Here is a 25760-nt window from a genome sequence, read left to right as displayed (position 1 = left end):
TGGTGATGTCTTGAATCGGTGACCCCTTCAGCCCAGTAAAGGACGTGCCACTGCCGGGCTGCTGCTAATGGGAACTCCTGCTCCGCCATGAGTGCTCGTGATGGCGTTGGTGGCGTCGGTGGCGTGGGCACCCTGGGCCGGCGGCAGCGCTTCGACAACTCTGAGTTCACAGTGCGCATCTACCCAGGCGCCCTGGCCGAGGGCACAATCTACTGCCCGATCAGCGCCCGCAAGACCACCACCGCCGCTGAGGCCATTGAACGCGTCATTGAACGCCTGCAGCTGGACCGCACCAGGTGTTACGTTCTGGCTGAGGTGAAGGAGTTCGGGGGAGAAGAATGGATCCTGAACCCCAGCGACTGTCCCGTGCAGAGGATGATGCTCTGGCCCCGCGTGGCGCTGGAGCACCGCGCGCTGTCTGGCGCCGAGGATTACCGCTTCCTCCTGAGGCAGAAGAACTTGGACGGCTCGATCCACTATGGCGGCAGCCTCCAGATGTGGCTGCAGGTCACGGAGGAGCGCAGGCGCATGGTGGAGCGAGGACTGCTGCCACAGCCCGACTCTCAGGGTGACCACGCAGATCTGTGCCACCTGCCGGAGCTCAACGAGCGCTCGCTGCTGGACAACCTGCGCTCGCGCTTCCGCCAGGAAAAGATCTACACTTACGTTGGGAGCATCCTCATCGTCATTAACCCCTTCAAGTTCCTGCCCATCTACAACCCCAAGTATGTGAAGATGTATGATAATCATACGCTGGGAGATCTGGAGCCACATATTTACGCTGTGGCGGATGTGGCGTACCACGCCATGCTGCAAAGAGAGAGAAATCAGTGCATCGTGATATCTGGGGAGAGCGGCTCGGGGAAGACGCAAAGCACAAACTTTCTCATTCATCATCTGACGGCGCTCAGCCAGAAGGGTTTCGCCAGTGGAGTGGAGCAGATAATCTTGGGAGCAGGACCTGTACTAGAGGTAAGAATAAACCTCCTCCAGTGTTGCCATGGTTGTTGTTGTTGTTGTTGTCAGAAACTTTTGACTCTTCTTCTTTGGTGTAACTTTCGACTTTGAGTGGCGCCTTCTAATGGATGTTTTGCTTAACGTCAATGCCAACATAAAGGGCGTACGGTATGTGGGCAGTGACAGTTACATAGTTTGAAACGGACGTATCTATTTTTGTATGTAGAGGGGGCATAAAGGAGTCTTTGGCTGACTTTGGGACTTGATTCCCAGAAGACGAGACGTGACTTTAGACTGGAAAACAAACACATTCGTCTCAAGTTCGGACTTTCTTAAATCCCGGAACAATAAAAACGAAATAAGCCATTAACAGGTAGTCTTGTGCTCTGCATATGAAGAGTCATGAGTACATGTTTTTCATTGAGTTCTCAGAAGATGAGCTTTATGTTGAACTTTTAGTTGCTGCACCTAATTAAAGAAGCTCTCGTTATATAAAAAACATCTTCTCCTTACCTCATTCTTCCAGATCCTGTCTCAGTTGTCTGTTGAGGCTTTGAGTTTCCAGTTGGCTGATGTGCAAAGATTCCCTCATTCTTGAATTGAGACTTGACTTGGATCTGCCCCCAAAAAACTGACAGCTCTGGCTTATAATGCTGCCTGATTCACAGTGTTTGTTAGCTGAATTGGCCACATTAGGAAAGACATACGACACCAGCAGATATTCAGGTTACACCAACATGTGTGGGCTGATGTGTTCAGTGTGGAATTTTTCACTCTGGATTCGTGTTTTCTACAGTTTTCCTGCATAAATGGATTTATTCCTGCAACTGCACTCGACACAAGTAGCTGTGAATGAGATCCTGTGCAACTTTTTTAACATTTAGTCACACAACAGTGCTTAGCCACAACTGTCTGTATGGCTGGTCCCGAGTTGTGTCTGCCCCCATACAGAGGTTTATTTCACTTTGAGTCCAGCTGTGTGGGGATTATGCAGCACACAGTGGAGCTCTCTATCTGCACGCTGCCAGTGGCCTATCAGTGGTTACAGTTGTACATTCTTGTTTTTGTGATTACGGCCCTTTTTTTTCCCCCCGCACAGTGGAAAGATTGTCTCAAGGTAGACCTCGCAGAGGCCCGGCCAGAGGTTGTGAAGGAAACTGGTTGTTTTCATATCACTCAAGACATTCCTCTCATATTCTTTTTTCTTCTTCGGGGACCTGTCACATTAATGCATGCCAGTCAAGAGTCTTTGACAAGTTCACAACCGCACGTTGTTGTTTTTTTCATTCGTCTTCAACATCAACCGGATTCCTGAAAATTGCATAACAACCTTTAACTGTATGCATAATGCTGCCAGTCAGGAAGGCAGATACTGGTCACTTATTGTCAAGAGAGTTGTTTTATTTTATGAAGGGTTGTGTTGCTCACTGTCACGTCACCTGACCACCAGCTGTTTACACTTACAAAGAACAGCGCAGAATAAATGCCTACATTTCTTCTGGTATTTCCTCATCTGGGTATGTAGTCAGCCATCAAGGGCGGCGTGCACTGTGTGCGTGTTCGGCTTGATTTCTGATTCTCAAACGTTCAAATCATTAGTCAGTGACTCCTCAGTCGACTTATTCTTCCAGTCGAGCAGTTAGTCAGTGTACATTATAATAACAGGATAAAACAGATAGAAGATTACAGAAATGCACAGGAATAAAATTTCAATGAGGAATTATGAGGAATCATAATTAAATTTTTATATCAGATGGCAGAACATGCAGGGCAGGTGACGCTTGCTTGTTTGTACGCTTGTGTTTTTTTTGCCTCTGAAACGCTCTGATTGTTATTTTAAGTATCTGACAGTTTTATTGAAAGGACTGCAACAGTGAGACCTTATTTTGAAGTGTAAGATGCGTTTTGTTGAACCAGAAACAGCTGCTTCATTTTTCTCGCCACCAGACTCACCAGACTCTTTTGCAAAACGTCATCATTGTCAGCTTCATTCAAATTCAACAGAAACAAAATAAAACTCACTAAAAACGTCTCAGTTTGTGTTTGGTTGAAATAAATTCTTAATTTACGGTGTGAGGGAGCGCAGATCGTACGGGGCAGGTAACGCCGGACAAGATAAAAGATCTCAAATGTCGACAGTTTTCTTCTCAAGTCAACCTTAATATAATCCATAAAGATAAACTGTATTTATGTAGAAACTTTACATCTTGGCTTTTGCTGCTTCAGCTCTACTGGCCTCTGTTGGTTAGCTGCAGTATTTTAGTGGGAGAAGACAATGGGAATGAGAGGTTAACCGTTTAAAAAACTGAGATTTCTCACTAGAATAAGTGCTGGCTGGTGCGTCAGATAGATACTGAATTAAACACAGACTCATAACACTGTTAATTCAACTTCAATCCTGTGTGTGTTTGACACATTTGAGGAGTTTTTTTTGGCTGTTTGTTGAATTCCTGGGAGTGCACCTACAGTATCTTCTGATTATATTGAACATTAAGCATTATGTTTTATTTTTATATACATGCAAAGTTGCATGATCAAAAAATGGGGATGCAAAAGGACGCTTCCAAAGTCTAATAGTGGAGCTGCAGCTGCTCCCTTCGCTCCATCGCTCAGACACTTACGTCAGCCACGTCTGCACGAATGTGTTCATCATCTACCAGCCAAATAATTTATGGTATCTTGAGTTTATAGCTGTTCTACTGGAGGGGATATCAGTTTTAAATTGTTTATTACAATCCAAACGCTAATTCATTTATTTCAGTTCCTCCCCAGATAGTAAAATAAAAATTCTTGGCATCGGCGTCAAGTTGAAAATGGCAGCTGTAGAGTCAAGTTCAAAGGTAACCAGCAAAACAAACAGTGTTTGCAACAAGTAGCTCGACACGCCGTTTTTTTTGCCTTTGGTTTAGCAGGCACGGTCCTCAGGAATGCCATTCATCGGTGTGTCTCCGGGGTTAATGAGTAAGCATATTGGGTTAATCCTCAACGCAGCAACACGAGTGAGTAGTTTTGAGTGCAGAGGAGCAGCCTTTAATTGTTTGCACAGTAAGATTGCGTATCTGCCCGCTGGTGATTGATGCCAAGAGTGAAGCTGCGGTGCTACTGCAGAGAGAGAGAGAGATAGAGGAGAGGAGGGAGGAACGGCAGCCAACATTACCTCATCGAAACACTTCGTCTTCATTTCCTCATCGCTCTTCATTCAGGACAGAAGATCGAGCAGCACAGGAGTGTTTTACTTTAATATATTCTGTGGATTTCTTCGTGGTTGTCCCTCTCCTACTTTACATGTGTGTAGTCATATTTCGTCTCAGGGTTTTGTCAGTGACAGTAAAATGTATTGACCTCTGTTGGAGTTAATGTTCACTCATCTTAACGTAAAGAGCTGTGAATTTAACCTTGACCTCTAACACAGGCCACTGGTTTCAAGAGGGAAACTCCAATGAGAGCTTGTTTACAGAAAGCGCTGCTGCACGTGCGGAAGAGTTATCGAATCAGAAGTTTATCGAAATCGCAATATGGCTTTTTGCAATTTTCAAATCGCAGGAGGTGCAAAATTAGTTTAAGGCAAAATTTGTGTCAAAAAAGCTTTTAAATTAAAGAAAGTCATGAGGCAGATGTCCTGTCCTACAGATCAGATTCTACAGACTTAAAAAAACTGATTCCTGCAAAAGAATCACACCATAGTCATTTTAACCAGCCGAACAATCAAATTAAAAATAATAACGTAACAGTAAAACATGATCAATACAACACATTACACATTAGGAAAGTTTTGACAAGAGCAGATAATTTCAGGCTATAAAACTTGAGTAAAACATGACAGTAAATATCTATAAAAGGTTTAGGTGTTTCGCCTTGCTTTGTGTCACTGACTCGAGGTTCAGTTAAGTTCATTTTCCCTCCCACTTGCAGGTTAGTGACAGGGACAGCTCATCAGTCAGAAATGACTGGCGTCAAAGATGTTCCGCCTTCACCCTCAACGTAAACAATGCAAAACAAAGCAGACAGACTTTTCCTCTGACTGTCAGCTGCAGGACAAATTCACCCCGAGGCCTGAAGCGTGTGGAGAGTTTTTTCTTTTTTTTTTTTTTTTAACTCTTGATAGAGGATATCACTTACAGGAGGTTTTGGTCTCTTTGGAAACCAGCCAACAGCTGCAGCTACGTGTTAAGATCCTGACAAATCCTGTCGCTCAACTGCTTCAATTAATAAAACTCAAGTGGAGGGAGATGAAAACGTAAACCCGTAATGACATGTCAGGCTGGTTAAATAAACACAGCAGGCTGCAGAGTTTTGGTTAAACGTGGTTATTATTCTACATTTAAGGCACTTAGATATGTGACAGGCTTGAAGTGCAAAGGGGAATGGGCTGATTTGACTTCTCCTACCTTCATCATCTTTGGACTTCAGTTGACCCTGAGTGAAGATGAATAAAAACATACATGAAATTCGACAAATACTTCACTCATGTTGGTTTAGTGCTTATCTGCTGTCTGTCATTCCTGACGTTGTTTGCCATCTCGTGCCAGATATGACTGAAATTGACATTACCCCATAAATTCCTGTGACTATACTTACACACTGGAATTCACTGTTTGAAATACTTTGGGTTGTCTTTACTTCTTTTGTCTCCACGCCGGCATCGGTCATGGAATGTAGGAAGGTTTGACTCATTCTCGCAAATGCGGTGGAGTCAAAGTCGATGCAGGCAACATGTGCTGCAATAGTTGAAATGCGGAAGGCAAAGTTGGCGAGGGCAACACATCTGACCTGGGGAAACACCTGGTCAAACACAAAATATATCAAAAGCAGAAGAGTGTAACATGTTTGATAGCCTGAAAACCAAGTCAACCGAAGCAGCAGCAGCTAACATTAACACGCCTGCAGCCAGTGTCTAAACAGTTAAACTTCAGGTGAATAATTAGCTCATTTGATAAGTTGATGTTGGAGATAACTGGGCTGTTTTCACTGTCTTGGTTGATGTTAGCAAACACTGAGCCACTGACTGCATCCAAAACTCCTTAGCAACATGCTATTTAGCGCGCTAAAACGGTGTGTGAGATTTATCAGTATGTCCGAAACCTCAGTATGAAACCAGTATTTGTGAATTGCAGGAAAATATTACAGTTTGCAAACACTGCATTAGTTATGATGATAACAATGAAACAGGAAGGATAATATGTGCTTCCTCCAGGAGACACACCAGAGGGTTAAAAGCCCTGGGGACAGACTGACAGGCAGGTTGTAAGGACAGGTTTCAGAGGGTAGACAGAGATAAGGAGCACTTTATTTCATGGAGTGTATAAAATATTCCAAATAAATAACAAAATGTTCCAGATAAGTAACACTACTGATTATGAGAAATAAATGAGATTCTTATTTTGAGTTTACTGAAGTCTCATCTATTTCTCCTAAACCTCCCGTAGGAGCAAAAAACACAAGGAAAGCAGGAGATTTTTTTGCTGAGCAAAAGTTGGTTTCTCCTTGGTGACCGTACGGAACAACAAGACTTTAATTTGACCACTGAGAAGAATTTAAGATCTCATTTAAGACAACCAAGTTTTCTTATAGATCTTGCTTTTATCTCGAGCTGATTATTCAAATTTAAAATCAGTGCAGTGAGACAAAAAGAGAATATTATAAGATCTTAAATTGGACTCAAATAAGTCTCAGGCTCAGACGAGACAAAGGCACCGAATTTAAGAAATATGAGAAAATGGTCAAAGTCTTAAATTGGTCTTAATTTGAGTTTGTTTATTTCTAGAAGACACAGGTTCGACAAAGACAAAATCTTATTTTGAACTTTTCCTTTTCTCTTTCCTGTGAACATTACACAACCCTACTGAACAATATATAAGGGAAACTTCACTGCTTTACATAAACATGCCAACTGACGAGAAATACAGACACCACCACATTATCTGTCCAGCAATAGATGACAGGCAGTTATGAAGGAAAGCTGTTAGTGCTGCATTACTATTAAAGCCCATTTGCTGCATGTTTCTCTGCTTTATCTCCATTTGTTCAACATTGCTCATCAGTAATGACAGGTTTCTGCAGAAAACTGTCTTTGCAAGATGACTCCTGAGTTTCGCCCACACAGTACTTAAACTTTTTTTTTTTTAGCTCTCTGTGACATATCCACAAACACCAAACAACTGTTGGATTAAAGACTAATAGAAGAAAAAATGTATCTTGGATAGTTTAGAGATTTGTTGTATTTTATTTATTTACCTGTTTGTAATTTTTTGTACCAGGTAGTCATCATCTTGTGTTTAACTACCACCCAGGCGTTGAATCCAGGTGTCAGCCTGTCAGACTTTGGGTTTTCAGGTGGCTACCTGACATTTAAGAATGATTGAAAGCACAGTCGGGGACTGAAGGTCCTAAGTAGGTATGATAATGCAACATGTTCTTAAAATACAACAGGATGGGGCGTTTTGATAGCCTAATGGTTAACATAACCACTACATTCAGATGTTAGGTTGCATGTTATAACCCTTACTCTCTCTCCATGTTTCCTGTATACCTCTGCTGTGTCTGCCATAAAAATAAAAGAAATAACTGGCAAAAATATGATCTATTAAGAGAAGAATAGTACTCCAACCTTTTCATCCTGTCACACAGTCCTACAGCAGCCTCATTTAGTGTGGATGTCTTTATAGAGTACAACACATCAGGATTTGGGTTCTTGTCATTTTATGTAACCAGTATAAGTCAATATCGGATCACTATTTTAAGAAGGAACTGGTTCTGGTTCGACATTGTTGTTTTTGACACAGATGAAAAACAAAGCCTGCTCACAGGAAGCTCGGTCATTTGTTTTTACACGTGAGCCGAGTGACAGCCTGATATGAGCTCAGCTGTCTCCTCATGTCCCCCGGGTCAGAGGGAGAGTGTGGGGTTACCTCACACTGCTCACTCTGACAGTGCATCATCAGGAGCCGCTTTCCAGGACCGGGGAGGGGTGTCACAGGGCATTAGTGCACGAGCGCAGTTAATGGGGTGTGTGTTGACGGGGTGTTTCAGGGGCACATCGATGTGCTGTGAGCTGCAGGGCACCGCTGCTGCACCCTGCTGCCATCAAAGCGTATGCAAACACCCACTTTCATGTGCACACAGGCATAAATTTATTGTCAGCCAGATTTGAATGCTCTCAGTCATTGCACTGATTGAAAACAACAAATCCTTTCAATACTAAAATAACATATTTAACAAAAGCCGAATTAAATTAATGAATGGAAATTTCTTTTAGTTCATTATTTTGCATGCATGACTTACAGATTTACTGCATCGGCCTTCGTTTACCTAATTTAATGGTCTAATCTCCAAAGAATGACTGAGAGCTGCTGCTCGGAGAGAAACAGCTGGGAAAAACGCTGCGTAGAGCCGGAATATTTTCACATCTAACTCAGTAAATTGAGGGTTTATTTTGATCAGACCAGAGATAGTGATTGTTGGAACAGTGGAAAGACAAACCAGGAAGGTTTCAGTGAGTTTTATTTTGCTTGAATTGAATGAAGTGTGTTAGAAGATGAGTTAACAAGGGAATTGAGCTCGTCTTATTTCGATGAAAGAGAGACTTTAATTCAGAGAGTGTAAGGTTGTTTTTTTTCTGTTGCCTGTGGAACATAGCGTACTCACCACTCACACACGTCTCCCAACTGAAACTCTAACTCCACTTTAAAGTTTGAGGTTTTTTTTTAAAGCATTTTGTCAGAGGCTGCCCAAAGTGGGGCCTGCAGGCCAAAGTTGGCCCACCATAACATTCAGCTTGGCCCAAAAGATGCTAGTGATGCTGACCTTTTTAGGTCACTAGAAATAGGATCTTAAGGGAACTTAAGATCCTAGTATGTTGCATCTTAACAATTTAGTGCAGTTGCTTCATGACCCACTCTTAAACCTCCGGTGAAAATCATGTTTTTAACATTTTTGCATGAAAAAAAAAAATATCAGAGCACTTCTTATTGTTTAAAACATGACTGGAGATGGACTTTAAATTTCAATTCTGGCCCACTAAGAGAAAAAGTTTGCCATAAAGCAACAAGTCAGACACCATAAGCCCGTAATAAAGCGAGTCTTTACCACAAATGGGGACTTAATGTCTTTTTTTTACACATGCTCCCTAAAACAGTTGTGATTCTGTAGTTCTTTCTTAATGTGCAACACATCTGGAGAAAATACCTACAAGTATTGATGTTTTGTGCATGTAAAAGGACCTGCAGAGCTCGTTGGCCCGGTGAGCTCTGGAGCTCCTGTTGTGCTCCTCCGTGCTCCCGGCCAACAGAAACACTCCCGGTGTGAGTCAACCCAGGTCAGCAGTTTCACCTCTCAGCATCTCCTTCACTGCTACCTCGGTACACACAGAAATACACACACACTTGCTCATTTAATACCATCTCCCCAGAGCCCCCCACTAATACTGAGTGGGATTAGTGTGTATTACGGGATCTCCCCCGACTGGGCGGGGTCAAGCGAGATTTACTGTGCCCTGAAAGCGTTGTTTTCCTGCAGCGGAAGAAAAGACGAGATGAGAGAGATGGGGAATGATTGAGTACCGTTCATGTGCGGTGTCTTTTCAGTTGAGTGTAAAGTTACAGTGCTGTGTGTGTTTTATTGAGGTGAAACTAGGGTAAAGAGTGTAACACTGGACGGTGTGTGTGTGTGTGTGCACTTACACAACGGGCTCGGCCTATAGGCTGCGTTCCCCGGTTGAGTAACAGGTTATCTGTACATCTCTGCAAGGACATGAATGTTATGGAGTTAAAACAAACAGTAGCAAGTTACACAAGTTATAACCACAGAATTGTTTGTGTTGCAACTTGAGGTTGGCGATGTAGTTGAAAAACAGAGTTTCATTAGTTTCTGAGCAACGACTCTCCTCATCATGGTATGAGGATTATGTAATAAAGCCATATGTTTGGAGCTGTTTGCTCAGGGTTGTCCCAGATGATCGAGTGAAGGCTGTTCTGTCACGTACAGCAGTGGTCGAATCATGTTCAGAGAGCTCTTACTTTAACTTTTATTATCTGTCTGTCTGTTTTCTCACACTTGTTGGTTAAATTAAGCCCTGACCTCACATCCTGGTTAGCTTCGGTTCCTCTCTAGCTTCAGTAACTCAGTGCTATCTCTCATTCAGCTGGTCTTTCTGAAAGACTTTACACCCCATTTACACTTGCTATTAAAATATTATCTGTATCCAGATAAGCTATTCAGTTTAAAAGAGAAGTAATCAAACACGGTTTTATTTATAATTAAAATTTGAAACAGGAACTCTAACCATCAGGAATTTTACTGTGCTTCATCGTAAAGCCGGTAATCATTTCATCCATGATTTTAACAAAGATCGAGCTACTTTGTGAGCACTCAACTTTGCGAGTGTCATTTGTATATCCTTAAAACTCTCAACACTCTCCTGTAAGGACATTTGTCAAACTTTTTAGCTGTGATATCTGTTGTCTAAAAAGTTCTTCACTGTCCAGTCCTCTTTTCTTTTGAGCTGCGACATTTAAACCAGTGTTGAAGGGAAATGGTGTTATCTAAAGGCCATTAAAAGCAGACATACTGAAAAAATACTGTCCGTATTAAAACACATAGAAGTCAACCACCAAAAAAGTTGTTCTCAGTGGTGTATGTTGCACTTTATATTGTTGCATCATGTCAATATTTGCATTGAAATTTCATACCAGAAACAAGGGCTGCACAATTAATTGAAATATTATCGAAATCTCAATGCAAGCTGCAATTAAATAAGGTAAAATGTGAGCTGCAGAGATTCCCTGGTGTACAGATCTTCTTCTCCAGATGTAAGAAAACATGTTTGTTTGGTACAGCAAGTGTTGTCAGTGAAAATTAAAATAATACAAAAATTGTGAATCATATTGCAATATCTGTAAAAAATAATCACAATACTTTGTTTAACCATACTGTACAACCAGAGCCTAGATTACCTGAACTGCTAGATGAGTTATGCTCCTTACCTCATCAGAGGACCACGTCCTTCCTCCGCTGTCATTAGTCAGACTCATAAAAACGAACCGCTGCAGGAAATGAATGAATCAGTCTGTCCTTTATTCACCTTCCACGGTGGGAAGCAGCCAGTGGAACAGACATTAGTGGACACTGGCTTCTGTAAGTTGTGTAAGTGCTGCACTTTTAGTCGTTATTGATTTAAGAGTTGTGGTAAGACTGTGGTTGTGGTCACAAATGAGATGTAACGGAATCAAAATGAAATTAGCTGAAGTTGTCAATCTTGTAGATACTTAGATGAGTTTTAGCTTTTTCAAAATATAGTAGAAAAATGTGTGTTGGCAGCTCTGACTCAACTGAAATGTAAGAAATGTTCTTTTTTTTTTTTCTGTCCGTAACACAAAGATAAATCTGATGCATCATCAGCCTTGTACAACAGGCATTGCACATATGAATAAATATATGAATATAATAAACAAATGTATCTGCAGACAAACACATTGAATCATCGTGGTCGCACTGTGAAGGCATTTTCAAAAAGCTGTTTTCACACATTTGCATAGAAAATGTTTATCCTCTGTAATGGAAACAGTGGGAGGACTATGCAGCAAAAAAAAAAAAAAAGAGATTTGAATATTTGGAGTGGCGCTAAAATGTTGCCTGAATAGACAAAACCTCATAAATACACATATTTAGGCTGCAACTAATAATAATTTTCATGACTGATTAATCTACCAGTTATTTTCTAAATGAATTGATTAAATGATTGGTCTATAAACATAAAACTATAGAAATAAAACTGTGTAAAATGCATGTAAAGATATTCATTTTGCTGTCATGAAAGACCAAAAAAGGTAGAAAAATCTCACCTTTGAGAACCTGGAACCATCAAATAAACAGTGAAACAATTAAATGATGATTGAAACAGTTGCAGAGTAATTATCTGTCAATCGACTTATCGATGCAGCTTTAGTTTAGGAAGATAAATGTGTATTTTGTGTTATGGAAACATCTGGCAGGACATTTCAGCTGCAGAGGTGATTGTTTTGAAAGACACTGAAAAGTTCTTGAGTTGACAAAAATGATAGATATGCATGGTTTTTTATTTCAGGATAAATTTCCAAAAAAAATGATTGGTTGGTGTCAAATTAGTGCAGTGATTTATATTTTTTAAGGCAGGAGTTACTCTTTCAGTCAATCTTCAGATAACATAACCCACAAACTACAGTTGCAGACTTTGTAACGTCAGTGTTACGAGCTAATGGCGTTTGTGCTCAGCAGAAAGATGAAGAACAACTCCAGCTGTTACTTTTCACCGTATGTTTATCTCTCCAACCTGGTGCCAAGCAGCTCTTATTTTTCTGTGAGACTGTATACACGAAGACTGGTACGACTGGCTTGGAAAGAGGAGTACATACTGTTCCTGCCGCAGAGGGTAGTGTTGATACAGCTCCTCAGTCTGCCTGTAACAGCTGGAGGTCAGAGGTCACAGAGAGATTTGGTGCCACATCAGTCCCACAGGGGTCAGAGTGTTTGACTTGTCAGCTGAGTGTAGTTTGTGTTGCACGGTCGAGATAATCACAACTTTTTAATTAAACTTCCCCCCATTTCCCAGCGAACTCTTTCATGCTCTGCAGTTAAAGCAGTGACAGAAGTTATTTTAAGTTACACACCACATTCAGAACTTATTTCTGATATTTTTGGCATTTCCAGAATTTCGTTGAGGCTACTGAAAGGGTAGCTAAACCTGTCACAAACTTCACAGCTGTGGCACATCTGTGCAGAGGTGGAATCATTTATTTGATTAGTCTGATCAGTACCTACTTTGATAATGGATCAGTGGTTTCAGTCAAAAATAGTGAAAAGATACCAAACATTCTCTGTTTTTCTTTCTGTTTTTTATCTTTGTAGACTAAACATCTTAGTGTTTTGTTCTTTTGGTCTCATGAAACAAGACTCTTAAATAGGCCTGTGACAGTGTTGGACAATATACCGTCATGGAAATAATTGCTATAAACAATATCGTTGTTGTTGTCATAGGATCTTTTTATGCTTCTATTATAGTGATATGAAACAGCATAAAAATGCAAGTGCACCCTTTCAAAGAGCAATGAACTTTAAATGCTTAAGAATATTCAGACTTTTGAGTTGGAATGTGAAAAATATATTAAAATATCCTAAGCAAATAAAACATAAATAAACTCACAATCAAATCAATAAATAAAATGGACTCTCTGTTAACAAAAAATACACTTGAATAAATATTAAACATTTGGCAGAGGGTTGGAGGGAGTCATATGTTAGTTATATTACCACTTGTCGTGAAGTCAACATACTGGTCTTAGTAGAGAAACCCCTGCTGTTTATTCTGGCGTGATGTTAATGCTAAACTGTTGGTGACATTCTCATGTAAACAAACACGCATGGAAACCCCACGGGCAACGTAGAGGTCAGCAGAAAAGGTCCAGGTCACATCCATATATCTGTGATAAGTAGATGACTGCTTTTGAAGACGTCATCTTTAGCTCTGGGAGGTTGTGATGTTTTTTGTCTCGTGCGTCTCGTTACACTTTCTGAGCCAACGAGTCAGTCGTCAGCAGCAGATATCAGCAGCAGCCCGACAATGTGCCCGGTTGTCTCCCCTCACAGGCTCTTTATTTATGCCGGGGTACGCCAGAGTTCGCAGGTGCTTCGTCAGCGTCTCTCTCTCACACACACACACACACACGCCACAGTCAGCACTCGCTGTCAGACTTGACCAGCTGCCCTACTGCCCCGACTACACCTGCAGCAGTGTGTCACACAGAAGTGAGCCTGTAAACCAAATCACTCTGGAGCCCATCTGGGTTATTGATGTCTTCAATTATGGCAGAAATTTTTTGTTTGGATTTTATTTTTCTGATACAAAGTCTTACTAATTTATATTCAGTAATGTGGAGATGAAACAAATAGTTGATTACTCTTATTGATAACATCGACAAAAAATTATTGCTCTGTATTTTTCTGTATTTTAAGGTTCTTAATAACTTTGTGATTTTTTTTTTTTTTATTTACGTAGAAGCTACAAATAAGCCCTGTGGGTTTGTTATCTCTCCCTGCACTTATTTTAACCTGAAAAAATAAAACTAAGCTAAAATAGATTAATTGTTTAAACAAAAGTGCCAAATTTCACAGGTGCCAGTTGATCAAAAGTGAAACATTTACTGGTGTTTTTTGGCATTTGTGATGATAAACTGAATATTTTTGTGTTTGACGGCTGATCAAAAAAGAAATTAAATTGACATTTACTGGACCAAACGATATATCTAATAATTGCAAGTTTACAAAAGTGTGTACGCACAATTGTGATGAATACTAGGTGCTGGACAGAAGTACATGTCAAAAAAGTAAAAAGGAAGGAAGTGGTTTACCATGACCTGTGGATAGGTACTTGTAAGACGTGTCTCTGAAATTGCTTGCGCCCAAAACGTCACATGGTCGTGTAGGAATAAATGTTCAGGGCAGCAACATTTAGTGTGTCTTTCAAACAAATAATTGAAAAAATAACTGGCACATTAATTGATGATGTAAATGTTAGTTGCAGCCTGACGGTCATTTTCATTCAGGAAATAAATTCCTAGAAAGTCCCCTGCTCCTCTTATATTTCAAACACACGTTCAGATACAAATAGCCTTCTCTCTGTCCTCCCTTCTGTTGCTGTGTCCATCTGCAGCTGGCCAGATGTTGCATTTCCCCTCTCATCCTCCCTTAGAAACTCTCCTCTGATTTTGTTGAGGATCGGATGTTCAGGACTTGTTTTAAAAGCCCTTTGTGGACCCTCAGTCATGTCCCTTCTGTCCCCCCTCCGCTCTCCTCCTGTAGGAGTGGAAACAACTGAAAGAGGGGGGGGGAGTCGTCTTTTGATGCTATTTTACACTTTGCAGTCTTGATTTCGAGCATTTTCAAAATTCAGTAAAGATCTGAAGGATAAGCGAGGTTTTTAATAATTTATATATAATGTATTTCTCTAAAAACAATGAAGACACCAGCACACCAGCAGTTAACATCTGAGACCACCTCTCGTCCCCCTTCAGAACTCACAGTCTGTTCCTCCTGCTGATTTTCCATCCTCATGATTTCAAGTATCAATAAAGTCCGTTACATAAACGCTGCAAGCACGCCCTCCACTCCTCACTCGAGTTACATAAATCCTCGCAGGTGACCTCTCTGCTGCAAGGGTCTCATGTGGTGCGTGTGTATGTGTGTGGTTTGTGGTCATCCCGGGCTTCCCATATTGTCCAGATGTGGTGTAATAAAACCCAGTGTGAAGAGCTCGCACATCTGGAAGGGAGCAGAAAACATGAGGGATGTCACCCCGGAGCAAGTCGCTCATGGAAAGATCATCACTGTACATGTCCCGGTGGTTTGTCGGTGCCAAGTTGTGGAAAGTTAGATTAAATTTTCTCTGAATGACAACAGCAGGTGGTCCTCTCCTCCGGCTCATGTTGGAATGAAAGTTTTAGTTAAGATAATTTCCTGACTTTTGTACTCCTGATACGTTATCGCTTGCAGGAAACGACAAGCAATTACCAAGAGCCGTTATCATCTTCCCTTTTCTCTGTCTTCCTCCGTTGGCCCGTAACTACAATCGTGGTTTGTCTATCTCCACTGGCCCGTCCCAGTAAGAAGTTAAGTGTCACCGCCACGCTAAGAATAAATCGCTGTGCTCTGGGAAAGCTGCCTGTGGTAGTGTGTGAGTGACTCAGTGACTGTCCAGAACAATGGCTCTGAAGAGGCGTTGCAGTGCGTTTAGTGAGTGTTGAGATATGGTTCCCTTCTGTCATAAAGCTTTTAACAGCCGCCGTCTTCCAGACATCGCTGCCTCTGCTGAATAAACACTGACCTCAGGTTTAAATCATTAAAAGACCAGGACAAGATTATGTTCTACATACAGCAGCGTTTCCCTTTGATGTGACACATTCATTTTATCATAATCCAAATATTGTTGATCTTTTTCAGGCTCTTTTAATTTGCTTAAAGTGACTGTTTGGACAATTTAAAATGGGGTTGTATGAGGTATTTTCACCACTTTCTGTCTTTTCTGTCAGGCAGAAGGGAAACCGCCATTACATAAGCCAAATTTCACTCCCTCCAAACCAACCAAACTCCATTGGCGAAATCAGTAATTTTACCTTGCAGAATTCATGAGTCGCTTGTCTTCTGCCACCTCAATGGTTGGTTTGTTTGTGAAGATATTTGACTTAAGCGTTTTGAAGGATTAGTTCAAATTAACCAAAGTCACACACTAACACAAACAAATGAACAAATAGAAGTAGCAGTAGAACAACAACTCTGAGGTAAAATTGCTGATTTCACCAGTGGACTTTGGTTGGTTTGGAGGGAGCAATATTTGACTTATTTAATGGTGGTTTCCCATCAGAGAAGGATGTCTGACACTGACTAAGTACGTCATATAACCCTCCTTTAAATAATCCAAACTATCGCTTTAATAATCTTTAGTATTTTCTTGGAGGTTTTGCGTTTATAGGCCATGGAGAAATAAGTAAAGCGACAAGTTTACAACTCATCATGGCAGCGGCATCATGCTTCTTGTGACGGGACGGAAGTGAACACACACAGAAACTGATGAATGGCAGCATGCATGCATACACACAGCGCAGTCAAAGAAATATATCGCTACCTCTGGATTATTTTATGCTTGAGTTTAGCCTGGATCCAGGTCTTGGTCCAGATTTTCAGAAGCCACTGTCTTAAGTGGTTTAGCAGTCTTGCTGATGCAGGGCTTTAACCTCATGGCTGTCAGGGTGATTTGTCATTTTCTTCTTGTTGCGATCCATCGATAAGAGAGATCATTAAAACAGACCAACACGCAAATAGATTTGTGCTGCTTCTTAAAGGTACAGCTGGAGTTTTTAATTTACATTTTTATTTGGTTTGAATGATCTGTTGTTCTATTTTAGTTCTCCAGCCCACTGGACATGTGCAGGAGAGGCTTCCTGCTTCCACATCATAAGTATAAGATGTTGAGCAACTAAGGAAGCAAAATCAGCAGCATTACAGTAATATCTGTGAAGGTGTGTGTCCTCTGGAACTTTTCTGAAAATTGCAAACAAAGGGGCGGGAAAATTCATAGCCAACGTTTCCATGGATAGGTGAGGGCGGTGTAAGTGTGAGGTTTTGACCACACATGCAGCTATGTGTCCGTATTTTGATGACTGGGTCGTATAAGCACATGGGTGACATGTCACACGTCCCTGCAGACTGCAGCAGCCACTTTTCCAAATATGTATTGTGTGGTAGTTGCATTGAATCCCTCAGTTTGACCCTTTTTAAAGTGAAAGCACTGCTGGTGGTCCATCACCTAGAGGCGGCACAGATGAAGATCAAAAGAATCAGGCTTCAAAATATTCCAAAAATGTCATTTTCTGCTGTTTGAGTAGGAAGGAAGTGCATTCAACATGTTTATTAATCCTCAAGGACACACAGACAGAATGTAAACATGACTGTGTTTGTTTACAAGAAAACACCACAGGGTACTTTCAGAGTTTGACTCTGCGATGTGTGTAGAGAGGTCAGCTACTAACAGCTCATTTAGTGCTACATTGAAGTGTAGAGGTCAAACAGAGGGGTGTACCCAGTTTTCTGGATTAGATAATTAACCATTTAATTCCAGCCAGTGTCTAACAAAGCGTTTCCTTATTTGTGTTATTTATGTTTTCTAACTTTTTAAAGAAAGAAAGCGGAACACATCTGTGTGTAATGTAAGACAGAGGACCGGATGAGGACAGATATTCTCGGACTGACACGGTGTTGGACAGCGTCCTGATGTTTGTGTCTCTCAGATGAAACTAATTGGATTGACCTCCTTTCTGCTCCGACCACGTGGCTCAGCTTGATTGTGCTAAGTCACTCCCCTCACCTGCCCTGCATTGTCTTGCCTCAGCGTAGCACCGCGTTAGCATAGCGGCACCGGCGGCCTGCTAATGCTTGACATGTGGCCTACATATGGGCGTGTTGCTGCTGATAAGACCACCTGTTCCGACTTTGCTCCAACATGGCGAGCTTTGTGGACGGAGCTTTACTCATATGACCTGGGTGTTGGCTAATGACAGTAAGAGGTCACAGTGCACAGGGTGCAGTGTACAACACACACACACACACACACACACACACACACACAGATTCATCTGTCAGCTGAGGTTAGAGTTCAACTGGAGCTTATATACCTCACTGGATCCATATACAGAATCTGTCGTAACACGAGACAGAGAAACCTACAGAGAATTATCACCTGAATCTGCAGCTCAGCTTTATGAAGAGCAACTGAATATTTTTTGGGGGGGGGAATATTTTTATTGCCACATTGTCATGGCACAAAAAAACATGCAATTATAATTATTTGGTGGATTTTATGCACATTAATAAGTGGGGAAGATAAAAAGCAAGAATCATGTCAGAAAACATGAGAGAAAAACAAGGAAAAATGAAATTAACTATAATAGGTAAACAGATGTACAGCTACTACTGTTACAGGATTAAGTATGTCATGTACCATGCATCTGAACATATTTAAACAAATGCAAAGCCCCTCACTCATCACTGTATTATTTATTTTATTTGGTGAGTTGGAGTCATTGACCACTGACAGGCAACAGCACTGGAATATTTTCATCTTTAAAGTAATACTGGGTAAACTTCCAGCTACGCTCCTCCAAGTGGCTGCTTTTTAATTCACCCCAGGTTTTAACTGAGCTGTGGAAAACTGCATTTTCCTTCCATGTGCCATGAGCACGGAACAATCCACAGAATGATCTTAAATTAAATAAACTCGCATCTACTGATGAATTTAAAGAATGTGGTGATGGAGACGAGGCTTGTTTTTGTTTAATATGTTGTATGTGTTGCCTTTTAATATGTTGTGATTGGCTGCTGTCTTGGCCCGGTCTGTCGTGTAAAATAGATTTTCAATCTCAGCAGGACGTCCTGATTAAACAAAAGTAAAAAAAAAATACCTTCTCTTTCCCTCAGACTTATTTACTTATTCTTTACCTGCCTCGTCCACAACTTCACTGTTTTGGTTCACTCTCACCTCTCTGACAAAGTTGTTCACTACCTGCTCAGCACTAAATTGCAGCCTGACACAGCTAGAAACTGGCTGGTGAACATAGTGGAGCATTTAGCAGCTAAAGAGCCAGATGTTTCCCTCAGAAGTTGGCAGAGACCAGATCTAAAAGAGTGCGACGTTGGTAGAAACACGGCCCCATATAAATGATAATGTTGCTTCTTAACTGCTGCATGTACAACTCTGCTGCAACTATTTGCAACTTAAAAAATGATGATGTGTCAATATTGTGCTCAGTTAAACATCACTTAAGCTGTTATTATACTGTGTGCAATTGTGCAAGAGTCTGCTAGGGTCTGTGTGATATAAATTTCGTCATCTCAGCGTGTGTGTGTGTGTGTGTTGTCCATGCAGCCACGAGAGATGCTGATCTACTGTGCATGCAGAGAACGTGTCCTCTAAGCAGACTCCAGAAAGTAGAATAAACACAACTAACAGGTGTCTGTGGTGCCCTCATACTGTAGCCTCTGCAGCTTTAATCAATCCTAGTTTTCTTCCTCCTTTGACCTCACAGGTGTTGTTTTGTCCTCTCTGGTATTCCTCGATGATCAGATAAAACTAACTGATGATCTCCATTACCGAGTGCACAAGCAGCTAAAAGTCAAACAGTGCTGACAGTGTCGAGTACACAGCTCAGAGTTATTGATAGACACTTTCTACAGTAGATGCAGTGATATTTGACATGAAGCCAAGCTCTCGAAGTCGAGGCCGATGTTTACAAACTTATCAAGACATGTTAAATGGTAGCTGCCGGCAGACTTCATTTAACAACCAGCATGAAAACATTTTAATATGCAGCGAGATCCCATGGAAGATTATAGATTAGGAATGCAGCAGGACCTGATTCTTTTATCTGTCAAGTTCGCTCATGATTTTTAACTTGATACCCTGCTGTAACCTTTCAGTGGTGTAGATAATACTCCAGATACCTTTAACATGAACAATAGGATCATGAATATGCATTTAGACCTCCCAAACCTGTTCTTTTGTTTCTAATTTCCCACAAAACTTCAACAGAAACTGTTTTATCTTAACATGTAATTGATCCTTCTCTTTTTTTCTCTTCTACCGAACTCGTCCGCTCTCATCCCGTAGCGTTCAGCTCGCTGTGTTCACTTGAGAAAAGTGGGAAACTGAGGCCCGGCCCCGCGGTGACTGATCTGTAATAACAATTAGCAACAGCTTTGCTGTGTTAGTGTAAGGAGACTGTTGAGCTTATAAATACTTGAAGAGAGTGAGGTTTATATTTCTGTGGCGGCTGAGTAATCCTCTCTGTCCTGCAGTGTAAAGCCTGCAGTCATTTTACTGACGGAGTTCATGCAGGGAGCTGTGATTTCTGCTTCTTTATCGTCAGCGTGCAGCTTGTAACTTTTCTGCGTTTTAATATTTCAGTGTTGAATATTTGATTTTTTCATATTTACACTGTGAGGGTTCTGTTACAGCCTCTAACTGCAGTATGAGAAAGTAAAACTAGTCTGTATATTTACTCTTCTATGGCTCATTTCAAGAATTAAATTCAACGGCACTTTTATAAAGAATTGAGAGCTGCAACGAAAAACCAAGAAGTCAAAATGAATTGCCAGCTACTTTGATAGCAGATTAATCATTTCAGTCATTTTTCAATCAAATATTTACTGGTTACAGCTTCCTAAATGTGAGGATTAGCTGCTTTTCTTAATCATTTATGACAGTAAATGCAGAGTCTTTGGGTTTTGGACTGTTGAAAGTGATCTGAAGACATCACTTTGGCCTCCTGGGAATTTTGATGAGCATCTTTCACAATTTTTGGACCTTTTACAGACTAAACAGTTCATTGGTTAATTGTGAAAGTAACTGACATATTGTGGTAGGGCTATAATTAACATTTTTTGGGGTGCTTTTTATGCCTTTAATGGACAGAACAGCTGAATGTATGACAGGAAATGGGGAGAGAGAGCAAGAGAATGACATGCAATAAAGTGCCGCAGGCAGGATTCGAACCCACGGCTGCTGCGGAGGACTCACAGCCTCCGTACATGGGGCACACGCTCCAACTGAGCTACTCAGGCGCCCCCAATTAACTAATTATTTTTGTGCAGATAAATTAATAGATCATTTTGTCTATAAAATGGCAGCAAAGAGTGAAAAATGCCCAGGTCATTGACTCGCTTAATGGTCTCCAACCAACACATCAAAAAGTTAAAATCTCAACTTTTCAGCTGAAACAATTCGTCATTTGACAGACAATTAATCTGCAACTTCTCCAATAACTAATTAATCATTAGATTTAAGCAAAACTACCACTGAACTAAAACAATCTCAAATTTAAGCTCACAGTCAAAGTTATGTCACAGTTTTCATGTGTTTAACTAAAAAAAATATCAATCACAATCACGACAGTTTGCAGTGTGATACTGGTAAATACTAATAATCAGTTATTCATTTCCAAGTACAGTGCGGCAGCGTTTCAGTGCAGATTGCAGCAAAACAAGCAACACAGGCTTGAATTTGTTCATCATTCTGGCTGTAGAGAAGATTCATAGTCTGTGACTGCATCTTAAGACAAAGAAAAGCAGCAAATATGTACAAATAAGAGGCTGGAACGAGGACTTAGGTTTCTACTTGAGAAATGGAAAGGATTGATCAATTGTCACAATAGTTGTATAACATTTATTTAGCTGACACCGTTATCCAAAGTGACTTACAATAAAAGCATTGATACGATGCAAGAATTGCAAGAATTGTGCAAGAAGCTGCAGGATATTTTTTGTTGATTAGGTAATCAGTTAATTGACTTCAGCTCTACATTTGGCTCATTAAACGTGTATTTTTCTGGGTCAAAACCTGAGACAACACCATCAATATTTCTGTGTATTTTTCCAGTTCTTGCTCCTTCCCGACTCCGTCTTTGTGTGAACACAGTGAATCGGGACGTGACTCCATGTTTTCCAGGACACGGCGCCCCCCCCCCCTCACTCCCCCTCACTATTACATTCCATCTCACTGTATGGTGGCCAGATTTGGGAAGCTTCTTTCCACGCCTCCTGCGTTTCCTGTCTTTCTGCTCTTCTGTTTCTGCTTCTCTTGCTTCGCAGAGAGCGTCTCTGATTTGTGTTGTGAGAAACTTGTACTCATTTTCTCTGTGGCTGTATGGAGTTACAGCCAACGCTGCAATATTGCGCACTGAAAATGATGAAATATATAATTATTTAGATTTTTCTGTGTATGGTTTCTCAGTCTCCACGCAGTAATTCGGGCTGATACTTTACACTCTGCCTTTGCACTGTACTGAGCTGCTGTAAATGCTGATGTACCTGCACTCACACAGATCCTCACATGCACACAGTCAGAATGCAAAGAGTTGGATTAAAGTTTCTCTACGAGCCCAGAAATCTGTCGCCACTCCATAGATCCACCCTGTGATCCCTCATGGCACGCCTCCACATTCACCAGAGACAACAAACACACACACAAGACACAAGACACAGAAGTGTGTGGTACAAAGTGTAGGAGGTTTTATATGAAGATGATTTTGTTTTGTAACCTACAAGTTTTCTCGTTCAGCCCATCCTCTCCTGCAGTCAGGATTATATTTGTTTTCCTGTTTTAGAAGCAGGATAATAAACTTCATTGGATGACGTGTGGAACAATATATCAGAGACAGGTTCTAGTAGAAAACAGTTGGGGCGTAAATCACAAGTTTCTTCACAATACGATATTTTATAGATTGTTTGTGAGATCAACAAATATTGTATCGTTGTCTAAAGTCTGTCACTGTGCAATTTCAGATTCAGAGACCCGTGATCGATGTTTAACACAATCAGTAACGTTTATATCAGCTCACAAAAAGCAACTAAAATATGATTTGACAGTTTTATTACTCATCCAGGCATTTAAATGAAAAATTATATATTTTTTTTTAATAAAAAGAAAGTCGTGATACTCATCTCTCTTTAAGAGTTATAGTTTAGTTTTTGCAGAAAGAAGCTGGTGAGCAGGCGGCGTCTAACGCGAGCACAAGGGTGAATGAATGCCATGTTTCTTTTTCAAGGTGCCTGAATATTTTATCTCATAACATCATTTTTTGCATAATGGCAAGTGCTTTGTCTGTTGCCTTTTCTCCAAAATCCCAAATATTTCCTCACTGCTGATTTATTCTTGAGAAGAGAATAGCCTAAATATCCTCGTCTTTTTCTTGGCTGCTCGCCGTTATCTGCCTGGTGCAAGCACAACGATGCCGTGGGAACTTCAAAATAAAAGCATATCTTAAAGATTATATTTGGTAAACTATTAAACTATTATTTATTAAAACAACAGGATCATGTTTTTCCTGCTGACCTCATTGGGCTTATGAATGTTCGTGTCTTTTTAATATTTTTCGCAGTTGTGTCTCTTCGTCATGTTTCAGGTGTGTATGAGTTATTAGCAGTTCCACAAAGAAGACATTTTCCCTCTAAACTTCAGCCAGAATTTTATTTTTCCTTCTTTCCTTTCCCATTAATCATCTCACAACCCCTCAGATTTTGTGACCCTTTGCAGGAGCCTAACCTCGTGATCGAGAACTGCTGGACTAAAGTACCTGACTTCAGTGCTTTTAAATCAGAACTTTTACTCGTAATGGAGCATTTTTCATTGTTGTATCAGTTCAGTGTATTAACTAAAGAGCCCTTTAAAACTACTTAGAAAGCTCTGTGCTCTGTGAGGCTGAGAGGAGGGACCTCTGGAGCCGCTGCAGGTTATCCGAGCTACTCGCTTGCACTGAGAAATTGCATATTGACACAGGCTCCTGGAGTGAGTGGGATTAGTGTTTGCTCTAAAAGATAGGCCTGTTTTCCTAATGGCTGAGCACATTTACTTAGCACTTGTCAAACACATCCTATACAGGGAGGCAAATTGACTCCGGTCACTCACCCCTCCGTCATCGTCAAAGCTCAGCGCTCACTGGAACGCCACCAAATCCGCTCCTGTACCAGGCCTGTTTCATTTGGACGGGTGGTGAAGTGTAATTCAGTGCAACTTTGAAGCGTTAGCACTTGAGTATTTCTTTTTGTGAGACTTTAATGTTATTGAACTACATGTCAGAGAGAAATAACGCACCTTTTACTCCAAACCTGTAGTAAATAGATATTTATGAAATCTTTACAGAACATGCACAGTAATAACAAAGTTTGGAAAAGGCTTACTTTTAACTGTGATGTTTTCAAGGTTCTGAGTTTGATTGAATTCAAATCTACTCATTGAAAATGTTTGATTTTCAACATGATCTGGTGTTTTATCTACACAATCATGTAAAAGCAAAAATCTTTAGAAATTTGACATGAAATGATCCCTTCATATGTGTTTGTCATCTACTAGTGTCTCACATAAGACGCGGAGTGGAGCTACATGGGTGCTGGAATGAAATATGGGTGTTTTTCCATTTTTTCCATTTTGCATGGCATCACAATTTAGATATGATGTCAAAGACTTTTAGAGTCAAGAAATATTTGGTATAGGTACTTTGAGAAGTGAGTGATTTTACTCATAAAAAGCTGCACAAACCTCATAATAACCTCACACAATAAAAATACTTTTGATATTAGGTACCTTTCCTTATGCTTTTCCTTCAAAAAAGTTTTAAGTGCAGATGTTTTGCCGTTATTTGAAAATGTTCACTGATGTCCTGGCTTGTTTAAGTTTGTTTAACTCAGTGGTTCCCAAAGTTTTTCTGGCAGAAGCTGAAAAAAAGTTCACCTCACCCCACAATTACTGTCAATAATTAAACATAACTGGACAAACAACTGATTAAAAAAAGAATTATAAAAGGATTCAAGTTGGAATTTAATGAAATAAAGACCAGCATGACTGGCATCAGCAAACTCTTCTTCATTTATTTCCCCTACATAAATGATCTACGCCCCTGAATTGTATTACTTTTATGAATAAATAATTGTTTGATTAATTAATAAATTGCTGAGATGTAAAATACCAGAAATTAGTGAAAAATGCCCTGAGCTGACATCTTCAAATTGCTTGTTTTGACTGATTTATAGTCCAAAATTCAAAGATGTTCAATTTACAGCAATAAAACAACAAAAGAAAACAGCAAATCCTCATATTTAACAAGCTGGAACCAGCAAAACTTTTCACGTTTGCTTGATAAATTACTCAAATAATTATCAAGATGCTTTTCTAGTTGTTGCGATTAGAGTTGTTGATTTCACGCTGTGCTTTGGGACGCTGCAGTCAGTGGTGTATTAGCACCGAAAAGCAACATATTGTTGCTGTAAGTGGTTTTAGATCCATGCATCGTGTTTCCTTTTTGCATTTCATCTAAAAAAAATCAAACATGATGACCAATAAAAAAAAACACCAGTCTGTGATGAACTCACTCTGATGTAATTCATCCCCTGTCTGTCCACAGGCACTTGAACCTGACCTGATCTCCACCCAACCTTTAAAACAAACATTTTGAGTGACGAGGCCTCGGCTCTGACTGAGTGGCATGTAAAGGGATTTGAGGTTATTACATCATCACAGTACGGAGGCTTGTAAATGTCGCTGCGAGCCAATAAAATCTCTTTTAATACCAAATAGTCACCGTGTTATTCAAAATGGACAAGAAAAATCTCCCCTGCCCTGTTTTTTCACTCTTTGCAGTATAAAATATCAACACGATTATCGTATTTTAGATGAAAAGACGCCGTTTTCTTCTTTATTCTTTTGTGCTTTACATAACAATTTAGATTATTAC

General features: G+C 40.5%; 1 protein-coding gene across 12 annotated transcripts in view; it reads left to right on the top strand.

Annotated features, from left to right (window-relative positions):
* The window catches only part of myo9aa (myosin IXAa), a 160490-nt gene that overhangs the window by 36796 nt on the left and 97934 nt on the right, over positions 1 to 25760 (top strand). For all 12 annotated transcript variants that reach the window (XM_084740127.1, XM_084739993.1, XM_084740376.1 and 9 more), the window contains exon 2: positions 1 to 972. In XM_084740127.1, coding sequence (XP_084596253.1) covers positions 88 to 972 — 885 coding nt within the window. In that variant the 5' untranslated portion in view covers positions 1 to 87. The remainder of the gene's footprint in view (positions 973 to 25760) is intronic.

Source organism: Lutjanus erythropterus, chromosome 1 (assembly GCF_056507025.1).
Source record: "Lutjanus erythropterus isolate fLutEry1 chromosome 1, fLutEry1.hap2, whole genome shotgun sequence".
Lineage (NCBI taxonomy): Eukaryota > Metazoa > Chordata > Actinopteri > Lutjaniformes > Lutjanidae > Lutjanus > Lutjanus erythropterus.
This window is presented reverse-complemented; position numbering and strand designations above follow the sequence as displayed.